This window comes from Carassius auratus, chromosome 9 (genome assembly GCF_003368295.1).
Source record: "Carassius auratus strain Wakin chromosome 9, ASM336829v1, whole genome shotgun sequence".
Classification (NCBI taxonomy): Eukaryota; Metazoa; Chordata; class Actinopteri; order Cypriniformes; family Cyprinidae; genus Carassius; species Carassius auratus.
Genome location: NC_039251.1, coordinates 16,355,054 through 16,368,237, shown reverse-complemented (window position 1 = coordinate 16,368,237; position 13,184 = coordinate 16,355,054). Strand labels below are relative to the sequence as shown.

The 13,184-nt window shown below is 36.4% G+C and overlaps 1 protein-coding gene across 1 annotated transcript; it reads left to right on the top strand.

Annotated features, from left to right (window-relative positions):
• The first annotated feature begins 6,950 nt into the window (after positions 1-6,950).
• On the top strand, positions 6,951-10,401 carry LOC113108520 (hemopexin-like). Its single transcript, XM_026271698.1, has 10 exons — positions 6,951-7,074; positions 7,699-7,727; positions 7,855-7,971; positions 8,132-8,289; positions 8,389-8,542; positions 8,653-8,865; positions 8,975-9,076; positions 9,508-9,632; positions 9,756-9,903; positions 10,009-10,401. The coding sequence occupies exons 1-10, from the start codon at positions 7,013-7,015 to the stop codon at positions 10,236-10,238; spliced, it is 1,338 nt and encodes a 445-aa protein (XP_026127483.1). The 5' UTR covers positions 6,951-7,012; the 3' UTR covers positions 10,239-10,401.
• Positions 10,402-13,184: the final 2,783 nt, after the last annotated feature.

Here is a 13,184-nt window from a genome sequence, read left to right as displayed (position 1 = left end):
CTGCAAGATTAATCGTTTAAATATGGCGATCTCAATTCAAACACCCACGCAATCTTATTTCTGATTGACAACGATTCAGCTATGTCTACTATGACTGTTTCACATTGCAAGTGTCAGTGGAGCGCGAGAAGCACATTTTGTCGTTGCCCATGTTAATCATTCATGCTGCCTGCAGCTGATCCAGAAAGAGCAACCACACATCATTATTTCTGTGTTACAGACATTTAGATAACATAAGTACTGGGATAAAAGTTTATATTTGGGTATAACACTTATTCTCTCTACAGTAGCGATTAAAACGAAAGCATCTTAAAACGTGTATGAATTGTAACGCAACATCCTCTTCCGCCACGAGGTGGCGACAAACCATTTAAAAAAAGTATTTGTCATTGAATTATTCATTCAAAAGATTGTAATTGAGAAACAGAACTTTATGAATTGAGACACTTTTTGCTCAAATTTATATTATATATATAAATCATGTTCTCCAATTCATAGGCCTATATATATTTACATGTTGTTTATTGCTTCAAATAATTCATTAAAAAGAAGTTTAATTTCATAAGGTACAAGTTGATTTCAAAATGCATATACATTTTTAGCTTTTTGTGTTTTTCAGTTGAATAAAAGACTATTTTCCCCTATGTTTCATCATTGAAGATTTCTTCAAAAAAATGTAATAATCGTGTCTCTCCTCGTGGGATAAGTGTCTCGTCACACCTCTACTCATTAAAGATCTATATATGACAGATATATAGCTGTTACTTACTATCCCTCACCTGTTTATAATTACAGTTGTGACAAACAACACTGTTTTTCTCTGTGTTAGATTAGATGAGTAGTTGACATGTAAACCCCAGGAGTGACAGCATTGTTCTATCTTGTGGCATACTACATGTATCAACAGAAATGGCATGGCATTTTAAGTAAAAATGGTTATTAAAATATGAAGACTGAGTTATTGAACTTAGGGTTGTGAAGAGGTGGAACATTTCTGGTAAATTTTTCAGAAACATACCAGAAATTTTGTAAACTGTTGGAAGTGTGCTGAAAAATGTTCACACCTTGCAACCCTACTTGAACTGTGCTCAGATAAGGGTATTTTCAGGTCGAGGCAAGTTGTCACATGTTTTAATGTTACACATGTATACACTTTATTATAGGCTACTTTTTACATTTTTGCTGTCTCAGGAATTGTTTAATGTTTCATAGATGCTTTGCTGTTTGAATATTGCTGATAGAGGCTGTTTAATGACAAGTTTCAATCTGACAGCCTTTCCAGTAAAAAGTTTTGTGACATAGCCTACAGTGTTAAGAGAACTGCATCATAATTCCCGGGCAATAACAGCTGAAGTGTTATTGCCCGAGGCTGATCATAATGCAACTCTGCCTTTCTAATATGGAATAAAACGCAAAACAGTACTTATGCTACAGCCTTCTTGTAATTTAGATGAAGTCTTTATCAAAGTGGCAGGTTCAGTCCCTCCTGCAGTAATCTGAGGTTACGCATCTAGAGCAAAAACACACCTAGTTGACCTCTACAGGTGAACCTCTCACCTTTCAGAAACAACCATTTTATCCATTAGACTACACCAAGTTCAACTAAATTCTGTGAGATAAATGATCCAGGAAGCCAATATAAGAACACAGTTGATCGCAATAAAAAGATGTAGAAACCTCACCTGTACACTCGTTTTCAAGCGTTCTGAATAGCGTTTAATTCACCGGAACTGGAGACTCAAGTGCAGGTTACAGGTGCCGCATCTTCATCATTCTGACGCCCACCGCCGCACTACTTGGACAGCAGCCAGGAACCCTAAGCCTCTGGATCCTTCACGACACAACGGGAAAACTGAATAACCGGTTCGTTTTTCGTCGGAATGGAAACAGATCCACGCGTGTCCACAATATCGCTCCAAGGCACATCTGTGGTCTGGTCGAATCCACGCACTAAAACGCGTTGCTTTTGTACAGTGTACGGTGGGTGTTTGGTTACAAGAAGCGGGATGTCATTCTGCGTCGTGCTCGTCGATAATTCCTGAAGATTTGCACCAAGGCAAATGACTTAAATGTCCGCACAAACAGAACAGATCTGGCGTTGCTCCCACCATGGAAGTCTGTGGCAGCTCTAAGTTTTCATGCATCTTGATTGGTTTATTCCGATCGTGATCTCGCATACAGTCCACGAGGGGGCGCGTTCGTTAAGAAGTATTAGATAGCAGTTTAATGCCGTTATAATTCATGATGGTAAACCTATTGGTAATATTGCAAATATAAATAGACACAAATATAAAAACATATAATTGGGGGGTTACAATGAGAGCCGGAAGTTTGTGTGAAATTCACTCTCATATATGTTTTTTCTTTGTTTACTAAATTGAGTTGTTGAAATATACGGATATCATTTTATCTTGACAGCTCTAGCTCTTAATTACACACATTGTGACATTTTTTCACCGTTTCTGTTGAGAATTATGTAGCCTGCTGAGAATGTTTTGACCTTTCTGGCACAGGCTATTCTTTACAATAGTCTTTTTGTTTTTGTTTTTTCTAGGATGCATCGGAAATCCTCTGGTGTGATTTTTGCATTTGCAAGGCAGGACCAGGAATTCAGAGAATAATGCTTGGAATAAATTCACAGCCGGCTTCCTGACAGTAACACACCTGCACCTAAAGTTTTCTTCCTCTTTCATTTCAAAGTTGGCAAACTGTAGAAAAAATGTCTATAAAGTTTTCAGTCACTTTGATTATAATTATTATATTTTCTAGATAGGCTACAGCAGATTCCATTTTAATGCTGGAATTAACAGGAGCAAGGAAGATATATAATGCACACAGAGAAACATAGATTGAAATTGATCTGAAATGTTAAAATGATTGCATCTGGATCTGAGCAATGCATTCGGCTATTTTCCCTCTCGCATGAATCAATTTTCCCTCCCACACAACCCTATAACTTAGCATTTGCATTTGTTGCCTGCGGAGCTCTGCTCAATATTACAACTAGAACAGATATATTTTCTTAAGAGAATGGAGCAGAGATGGTTCACCTCACAAAGGATCAAATCTGTGACCGTTCTGTGTAACACAAGGCTATGTAAACATTGAGCAGACAAAGTCCAGACATGCCAGATATGAGATTGTGCATTAACAGTTTCTGGATGCTGTGACTGAGCACTGAGGCAAGTTCAAGGCTGTAGGGGATGATAATATTACATAATTTAACCAACAGGGTTTTTGTTGTTATGCCCAGACACCGCTGTAATACACTCTGGCCATGTCAGGAAAACACAGTTGTGTCACTTCTGTGATCAGCTTTACTCTCTGTGCCCCAGGTGCTTTCAGCTTTCTGGAGTCAGCTGTGAGTGATAGGGCAGATGGCACAGTGTCTGTATCTATGTTTTTTTTTTATTATTCTGATAGATTATTACTTAGCTTCATTTTATTCACATAGACTGATGATGTGAAGCTGTTCTTTTCACAACCTCTGTTTGGTTTGCTTTTTAAACCTTGACCCCATGTGTTACTTAACCACTTGCAGTGGGCATTATGCATAATGCTCTTTGCTTACATTACTTGGCTTTTGTTTTATGGTTTGACAACCTCACACTACACAGAATGTCAAGATGAAATTTTACACTTTTGAAAAATGAATAAAAATTAATGATTCAAACTGTCGGTTCCTCAAAGAATGTTTCTGTAAACGTAAAAAAAAGTCTTTAAAAACTTTTTTTCATTATTATTATTATTTTTTTTTTCACTAAAAAGAACCTTGTGGAACGGAGAGGTTCTCCATAATGGGTTAAAGGTTCTTTATGGAACAATATATGTCAGTGAGGAACTTAATTTTTATATATATAGGCCTATATATAAAAATAAGTCAACAATATTTATGACTTTTACACACATATTAGTAGCTTGGAAGCAATATTTTGGTATATGCTACCTTTAATGTAACTTATTTAGGGGCATTCATTTTCATTGATTCATTTCAACATTTGTGCAATGGACGAGCAGTAACAAAGCACAGTTGGTTAGGATGCTGAACTGTCTTTGCCCAGCAAGGGGAGCCACTGTCTTTTAACCATTGTTTTTCCAAGCCACAGTTCGCTGGTCAGCATTGTTAATTCCTTAGACAAACTTTTACACCAGAGGTTTAGACCCAGTTGGTTCTGTGGTGGGCAAAATGCTTTCCAAAACTCTTCTATATGCTGCTCAAGGCTACGTGTCCAACAGGGAGAGTGAGAGAGAGGATGGAATGAGGTGCAGTTCTGTGTGTTGGTAACATTTAAAATCACTCTAATGTTAGATGGAAATCAAACCATTTTCAAGTTTTTGTTGATCTTTCTTTATCTTGCTACATCACTGCCACTACGGAGCCCCGCACATGACATGCAGTAAAAAAAAATAGTAGGCTAGGCTAAATCATGTGCACGATTTACTAATTTGTTTCCTCAATGTACTAAAACGTGTACACGATTACTATTGCGTTCCCTCGATTTACAATTTCGTTCACTCGATTTATAAATAGTGCGCACGATTTACTATGTTAAGGCTGGTTCACACGGCAGGATAATTAGGCCGATTTTAGCCCCGATTCACCCCTTCCGACAATCTTAGGATGCTCCGATTATCGTAAAATAATCTGATCAAATATTCCTGCCGTGTGTGGTGTGTTAAGACCGCTCTCCTCTGCTCGGAATAACTTTTCTTGTTTTTCTTATGTTTCTTTTCCGTTAAAAACAAAGCACAAACTACGGCCACTGCATCCTCTTCGTCCGCCATGATTGTTTACTCTGAAGTCACGTTTGATCTCGAGGGATTTTGCGAGATTTCCCATTTTACCTGGGAATGCTCGGGAGTCAAATCGGTTCGTGCGTGATGTGTTGATATTGCCGTGTGGCTGCACACCACACACTGAACGACCAAAACTGTTAGACCCGTGATTTTTTATCGCCGTGTGTGGGGTCTCTCAGGTTTGGAAAATCGGCCGACAATTTTAAAATCGTCCCGTGTGAACCAGCCTTTAGGGAGCGCCGCACATGACATGCAAGAAAAAATAATAGCACGATTTACTAATTAGTTCCCTCAATGTACTAAAACGTGCACACGATTACTATTGTGTTCCCTCTATATCGATTTTTCAAACAAAATATTTTGGCAAAATAAATTTGTTCATATTATAAAATATTGTTGATAAATATTTATTTTTCTATTTTTATTTAGTAATGCATATTATTATAAATGTATAATTATCTATACTTTTGAGTATGTCTTATCTCAGACTAAACATGCATGTTGCGAAGTACATCCCAGTTATACAGTTTTAGTCTTTTTTGAAGCACATACATGCATTTCATGTTCAAGGTCACACTTCTGTAATTCATTAGGGCCAGAAATGCTGTAGAATGTTTCTACAATAATAATAATAATAATATGAATATGAATATAATTACTTGTCTGTTCTATTATGTCTTGCAAAAATATTTTTTTGCAAATCTTGAAATCTTACAAAAGAATTAATTGTTCGAATTAAAATATTTGAAATATTAATAATGACTAGATTTTAAAATGGTTGCATAAATAAATGACTAAGGAATAAAACAACAGCAGCAACAACAACAACAACAACAACAAAATATAGTGGTCTGGATGTAACCACAAGATTTTTATATGTGAAATTACATTACAATTAACAGTATTTATTGTTTAAAAAATATAGCCTTTAGAAATGGGGTTGCTCCTTCCACAAAAAGGGATCAGCATTTGGGGGTTCTGTCGCATTATAACCTTTGGAAACTGATCAACTAAATTATATAAAATAATTTGATGTAACAGTTTGATAAGCAATTTGAAGTATTTCATTTCTGTATTAATTTGAATTCAGCAACACACTCCTGCTCTTAATACAGTGCATACTGCATTGGTGTGATTATTGTACCTGCTTCCACGAGTATTTTGACAGAGCAAAACTCTGTTAATGATCACCATATCAAACTAAACTGCAGAGGTCAGCATTTTTTATTGATTGTCTGTGTTATTTGGGAAAAAGGTAACAGCCCATTTTATTGGGTTTTCTAGAATATTCAGTCCTATACATGCACAAAGCAACAGAGCAAACATGCATTTGTGCTCACGTAGATTTTTCATCATCTTTTTATCATCTTTTCATCAGTAAATTCTGTTTCTGCAAGCAATTGTTCACATCAGTAAAATAACTGCAAGGGACAATTTATGCATGCTTTTCAATTTAAGGTTCTTTCAAATGCATATTTAGAATTGTAAGAAATCTCCCAACAAATTGAAACAATGGGCCAAAATCTATAGAGCCTTTTGAGTAATTTTTTTTAGAGTGACCAACCTATCTGACAGCTTCATAATTTTTACACTATATGCTTCATACATTAATGTGACTAAGATTTAGAATTGTAAACTGAATGAAATTAACATGCCTCCATGTTATACTATTACCAAAAAATAAAAATAAAAAATACAAAAATGAATTTGTCAATACAAAAAGGAATAAAGTGCATGCAATTACTATATACAGTATGAAATACTGTGTACACTTCTGTATATATAAGTAAAAAAGTTTAAAAATTCATGCTAGTGCATGTATGAACTATCATGCCACTAACTGCTGACCTGCAAGGGGTTTCTGATAATACTTCATAATACATGCCAAGTCTCATTAGACCATTATACATATTTGCATTGCTCAACTGGTGTTACCTGTATCAACCCAAATACCTCACCAGAAAATTCCTTGTACCTTGACCAGCTTGTGGATGGGGGAGTCAGGGGAAGCGTGCAAACGTGCATTTGTACGTGTGTTGTTTAGTGTGGGCATGTAACTGAATGTCCCTTCCTACGCTTTGTGCAAACGGGGGTGTACGTGTCATCTTCAGCGTGCTTGCAAGATAGTCTCTGATGGAGGGTATAAATTGGGAACATCAGGTTGTGCTGTACCTTCTCCAGCTGAGCTCTGTCTCACCAGAGGACCCTGCTGACCATGAAGCTCATTCAGATGCTCATTCTTTGCCTGGCTCTCTCGCTGAGTCTCGCTTCTCCCTCGTGAGTATACCCACACACACACACACACACACACACCCCAGTCAACACATAGTTTGCAAAGGCTTAAAATTAATTATAATACTAAATAATGTGCAAATAGCTATTGTGTTACAAGTATGCAACTTTAAAATATATTAATAATAAGGAGGAGATCCCCCCTCACAATGTAAAGTGCTTTGAGTTCCTAGGAAAAAAAACGAATAAATTATTATAATTATTATAATAATAATTACTTTTTTGCTAACATTTTTTGCAAGTTTGAAGTGTTTTTATGTGTGCACCAACATTTTGATTTCTTTACTTTTGACTGCTTTGTCTGTAACTCATTTACAATATGCTTTTATCAAAAGGGACTTTACAGATTAAAAAACACATTAAACAATGCACATGGGCCAACCATTGTTTTCAGTAGCCTATGCCACAATGGCAAGATTAAATTATAAGGTATATTAATAAAAAATTTAAAACAACTATCTAAGACACATATATTTTTTAAGATTCTCTTTTGTTACAAATAACCTGAACTGCTTGATGTCTGGTTTTCCCCAAACAAATTACAAAACACAAATTGTGTTGTAATATTTAATTTTAACATCCACTTCATAATTGTTTTTTTGTGTTTAGGCATCATAAGGAGGATCATGTTCAAAAAGGTAGGTCTTGTAAATGGCAAAATTAAAACAATTTCCCTAAGTGGGCATTAAATGAAAATATATAGTAGCATATTCAGATTTCATCAAGACATATTTCATGATAAAACTTTTTTTCTTTCTTTCCCAGACGAACCTCAAGGACACCAGCATGAATTGCACCATGATGCTAAACTTGACCGCTGTGGAGGAATGGAGTTCGATGCAATTGCTGTGAACGAGGAGGGAATCCCTTATTTCTTCAAAGGTGAGAGATGGTTGATCAGATCTATCTATCTATCTGTCTGTCTGTCTGCCTGCCTGCCTGTCTGTCTGTATGTCTGTCTGTCTGTCTGTCTTTCTGTCTGTCTGTCTGTCTGCCTGTCTGTCTGTCTAATGACCTTTCTCTTGATTTTTTTTTACTGAAGGCGACCACCTATTCAAGGGATTCCATGGCCAGGCTGAGCTGTCTAATGAAACTTTCCCTGAGTTGGATGACCATCATCAACTGGGACATGTGGACGCTGCGTTCCGCATGCACTCTGAAGACAGCCCAGAACACCATGACCACCAGTTCTTCTTCCTGGTAAGTTTAACATTCTATTAAACTCAGTTTCTAATCCATTGTGATGTTTGCTTTATGTATCAAACATGTAAACAAACTTCTTCTTTAACATCATTAAAGGACACCAAGGTCTTCAGCTACTACAAGCACAAGCTGGAGAAGGACTATCCCAAGGATATCTCTGAACTTTTCCCTGGAATTCCTGACCATTTGGATGCTGCAGTGGAGTGTCCCAAACCAGACTGTGCCAATGACACCATAATCTTTTTCAAAGGTATTATATATTGTGGTCTTTTACCTTCTGCATGTTAAGGAAAACTTGTAAGGAAATTAATAAGTATGCAAGGTTTTGTTTTCTTTAAATTCCTTCATAATCCACTAAAGGTGATGAGATCTACCACTTCGATATGAAGACTAAGAAGGTTGATGAAAAGGAATTCAAAAGCATGCCCAATTGCACTGGAGCCTTCCGTTACATGGAACATTATTACTGCTTTCATGGTCATCAGTTCTCCAAGTTTGACCCAATTACAGGAGAAGTCCAAGGCAAATATCCAAAAGAGACCCGTGATTACTTCATGAGATGCCCACATTTTGGTAAGTGCAAAAATGAACATGCAAGTATATGGATGGAGAAAGCAATTTAGCATTACAGAAAAAAAAGAAGAAGAAAAAAAGAAGAACTTGGAGTCTGGTGTCTCTCTAGGACAAAAGACCACTGATGAACACATTGAGAGAGAACAGTGCAGCCGTGTCCACTTGGATGCTATTACATCTGATGATGATGGCAGCATATATGCTTTCCGAGGTGAGTTTTCATCCAGACAGCATAATAGTGACGGGTCTCTTTCAGGTTATATTGTTACGCCAGTAGATGGCGTTTATAAGTGAGTCAATCATTTATTCAAACAATTCCTTCAAAAATGCAGACCCTGCATCTCAATTCACATGCTAACTGACTTAAACAGTATTCAAGATTAGTAAAAAGACAATGTAGCTGGAAAAACCACTTGCTAAAGAAAACCACATATGTACTGCCTTTAGAATAGCAGCATGACTGTGATGACATGCAGCCTATGGAAGAATCACAACCTTATATTCAAGGAAAAAAGCTCTCTTGTCCTTTCCATAAATATGTATACCAATATAACTATGCAAGCCACTAATTTAACAAATGCAGTTTCAGAAGATTCACTAACACATTCATCTGTAAAACAAATCCTTGTTTCTCTTCCCCAGGGTACCACTTCCTCAGCATAACTGGTGATAAGTTTCATTCAGACACAATTGAGAGTGCTTTCAAAGAGTTGCATAGTGAAGTGGATGCAGTCTTCTCTTATGAAGGCCATCTCTACATGATCAAGGTTCATTTGTGCAGTAAATGACTTTCAAGAGACATTATAATATTAGGTGTCTCTTAAACTATTGTACTCAGTGAAGTGAAAATGTCTGCATTTATCTTCTCATATGTTCTGTGCCGTGTGCAGGACAATGAGGTGTTTGTGTACAAAGTTGGAGAGCCACACACACACCTGGAAGGTTACCCCAAACCCCTGAAGGAGGTCCTTGGAATTGAGGGTCCTGTAGATGCTGCCTTTGTGTGTGCAGACCATCACATTGCTCATATCGTCAAAGGTATAACATTGGCATGTTTGTTCTGTAAAATACTTTAAATTGTCTATCCTACTTACAAGTGCTTGTCATCTAGTGACAGAAAGCTTACTGTCTTTTCTACTTCAGGTCAAACAGTTTATGATGTTGACTTGAAAGCCACCCCACGCGTGCCTGTGAAGGAGGGATCCATAGCACACTTAAAAAAGATTGATGCGGCAATGTGTGGACCCAAGGGCGTGACAGCTGTGATCGGTAACCATTACTACCAATTTGGGAGTCCCATGATTATGAAGATGGCCAAAATAATGCCTGAACAGCACAGGGTGTCTCAGGGGCTTTTTGGCTGTGACCACTAGAGGGAGGCATACAGAGAAGAAGAGGAGTGACCTAGACTGTACAGACTGTGTCTCTTAAAATAGCCACAGTAACTGCACTGACTAGGATTTTTAAGCAGTAACATATCCACTTTTCTCTAACTTTTGTCAAACCTGATCTCAAAAGAAAATTCCTACCTCTGAAGTTCTGTTTGAAAAATCTATCCCACCACAAGCATGTGAACATCAAGCAATCCTGGCTTTTGCTGCCATTACACCATGTGCTGACTCATGTATTTGAGTCTATTGCCACCGACCTCTTTTTTTTTTTTTTTTTTTTTTGAAGCTCTACAATATGTAAGACTTTAATATTTTACCATGGTCTTTGTACTCTGTGGTAAATAAACAATCTTATATAATTTTCACTGATCTGTTTATTGTGGATTCTATAGTGTGCACGCGTGAGTGATGTGAACATACACTAAAAACAGTGCTAACAAAGCCAAGTTGTGATATATTTGGCATATGATTCATCCTCCTCTCTCCCTTGTTTTATCCTGTTGTATCCCTGTCAGATACAACAATGGCAATTTTAAGACAGACAAAACTCTCTCCAACACAGTTACTGGTACACCTGTCATTATGAGGACTTTTCCATATGCATTATGGTTTTTATACTGAGCTTATAATATTTAACCACACTCGTCAACATTCTCTCAGAACATGTTCTGCATTTGTAATTAGTGTATGAATAATTATTTATTTTTATGGGGACAGCTGGATGTTCTCATAATGTAGGTGGTAGAAACAATGAATATATTTTCGTTTGATATATATTAAAGAATGCTCTGGATCTGTTTTATAAGGACTTATATGAACACACCTTTAATGTCAACTACGTTTAAACTAGTCAGCACTTTTTGTTCTTAATAAAAATAACCTATATAAACGTTATACCTATGGGATGTAATTGAAAGTTATTAAATGTCTATAAAAATATATAAGCTATATTTTTTTATTAGTAGTAGGAGGAGGAGGACGTTGGTACCCCCACCATTCACATGCCTTGATTACATTCTGTCTCCCATGTCAATTGCACAGTAAACTGTATGCAGCTATAGCTATGTGTCTGATGCAAAATTTCAATCCAGTTCAGACTGTGGGTGGTGGTTTAGTATGCAAATTTATTCAGAAAAATATAGAAAATGAAACTACAAATCATAACTTGCAAACAAAATTATTAAGTATCATAAACATCTTCAAATATAGAAAATACAAATCCAAAATTAATATAGTTTTAAAAGCAATCCATATATGATGGATTGTGCCCATCTAAGATTAGTAAAAATTATTATTGTATCCAAAAAGCATTCAAACTGCTAAAATACAAATAAAAAAATATTACAAAGTACATAAAAATACTAAGTATCTCAAAAGTCAAAGTATTAAAATTCAAAGTATCTAAAGTCAAAGTATCTGAGTTGAATAAACCTGTAAAAGTCAGAATATTGAGTTGAATAAACCTGTGTAAGTCAGAATATTCAAAGTGAGCCCGTAATAAAAGTAAAATAAACTGAAGATGCAAAAGCGAGAAGAGGAATCAAAGATGAGAAATTAAAGTCTGACCAAGGGATGGTATCTGCACCTCTTTTATATTCCTTCAAAACAAAAGATCTTGTGATCGAAACTGAAGTCATGTCTCAGTAGATAAGAGATATTGGTCACACAGTACGTCTCCAGTCTACACAAAAATACCAGATGTCCCTTGCGGTCCAGTTTCGCTTACACATTTTGGAAGATTGAAGCGTCTATGACAGTCAATATTTAGAATTAATTTCTTCGAAGGGAGTAGGCTCAATTAAATACGGGGTCATAAATACATCAAGAGAATGTGCTTCTCATTAAAAACCCAGACATAGCAAAATAATAAATAACCTAAGATAAGAAGCCTTTTGGAATTTAATTAAGATCTACTGATTAATCTGTCTCTCTTCGTGGTCTACAGGGACCTCTGGAAAGAACCTGTTATTTAAGCTAAGGTGTATTTGAACACGTAGCAAGTTAATAAATGGCAAAAGTCAGAATTTCAATACACCAGTGTCTATTGTAGCCTACTGCTGCATACGCCAAACTAACTAGAACTGTTCAGAACTATTTCTAAACATAATTGAATACTTTCATTTTGTACGAATACAAAACAAAAAAGAAGCAAGCATGCCATCAGTATTCAAGCAGACACAAAGCGATAGACCCTACTTAGAAAGCAATAATTTAACTGAGAATATTTTTATTATTGGATATGTTTTTTGTGATTAGGCCTATGCCTGTATATATCACACGAATGCACGAATGAACGCTTTGTTTACAACTGTGATGATTAATGCTTATCAGGATCAACTAAACACTGGGTTTTCAAAAGTATGTGGCAAACGTTTGTGGCTTAGAGTCTTTAAAATCCATCTGAGAGTTTTACACACCGTTATTGTGGCGACAGTCCCATGCCCCAAAATGTGACACTAAACGAAATGAACTGTGATTGGATGTTTGACTGTATAATGTGTTTTGTTCTAATCTTATTACTTCATCCATGGCTGTATAATTTTCTGAGGTATATAACTCCTCTTCATTTGTGAATGTGATTAAGTCTCCTTCTCCTTCTGTGGGCCCAGACGAGCTGTTGATATTGTTCAATTCTGTTTGCTCAGATATCTTAGATGTAGTGGCCTCATATAAAGTTAAGAAACCTCAACTTAATCCAACTCCATGGCTTAATAGCTATACTTGTTCTCTGAGGCAGGAATGCAGGAAGGCTAAACGGGAATGGAGAAAGGATAAGCTACAGGTTTCTCTTAAATTTATGAGGCAGTGTTTTTCAGACTACCAGGCTGCTGTGAGAACTGCAAGGTAAAATTATTTATCGAGTGTCATTGCACAGAAATATAATGCCCTTGCAGCCTTTTTTTCAGCTTCTCAATCCGAATTGATGTT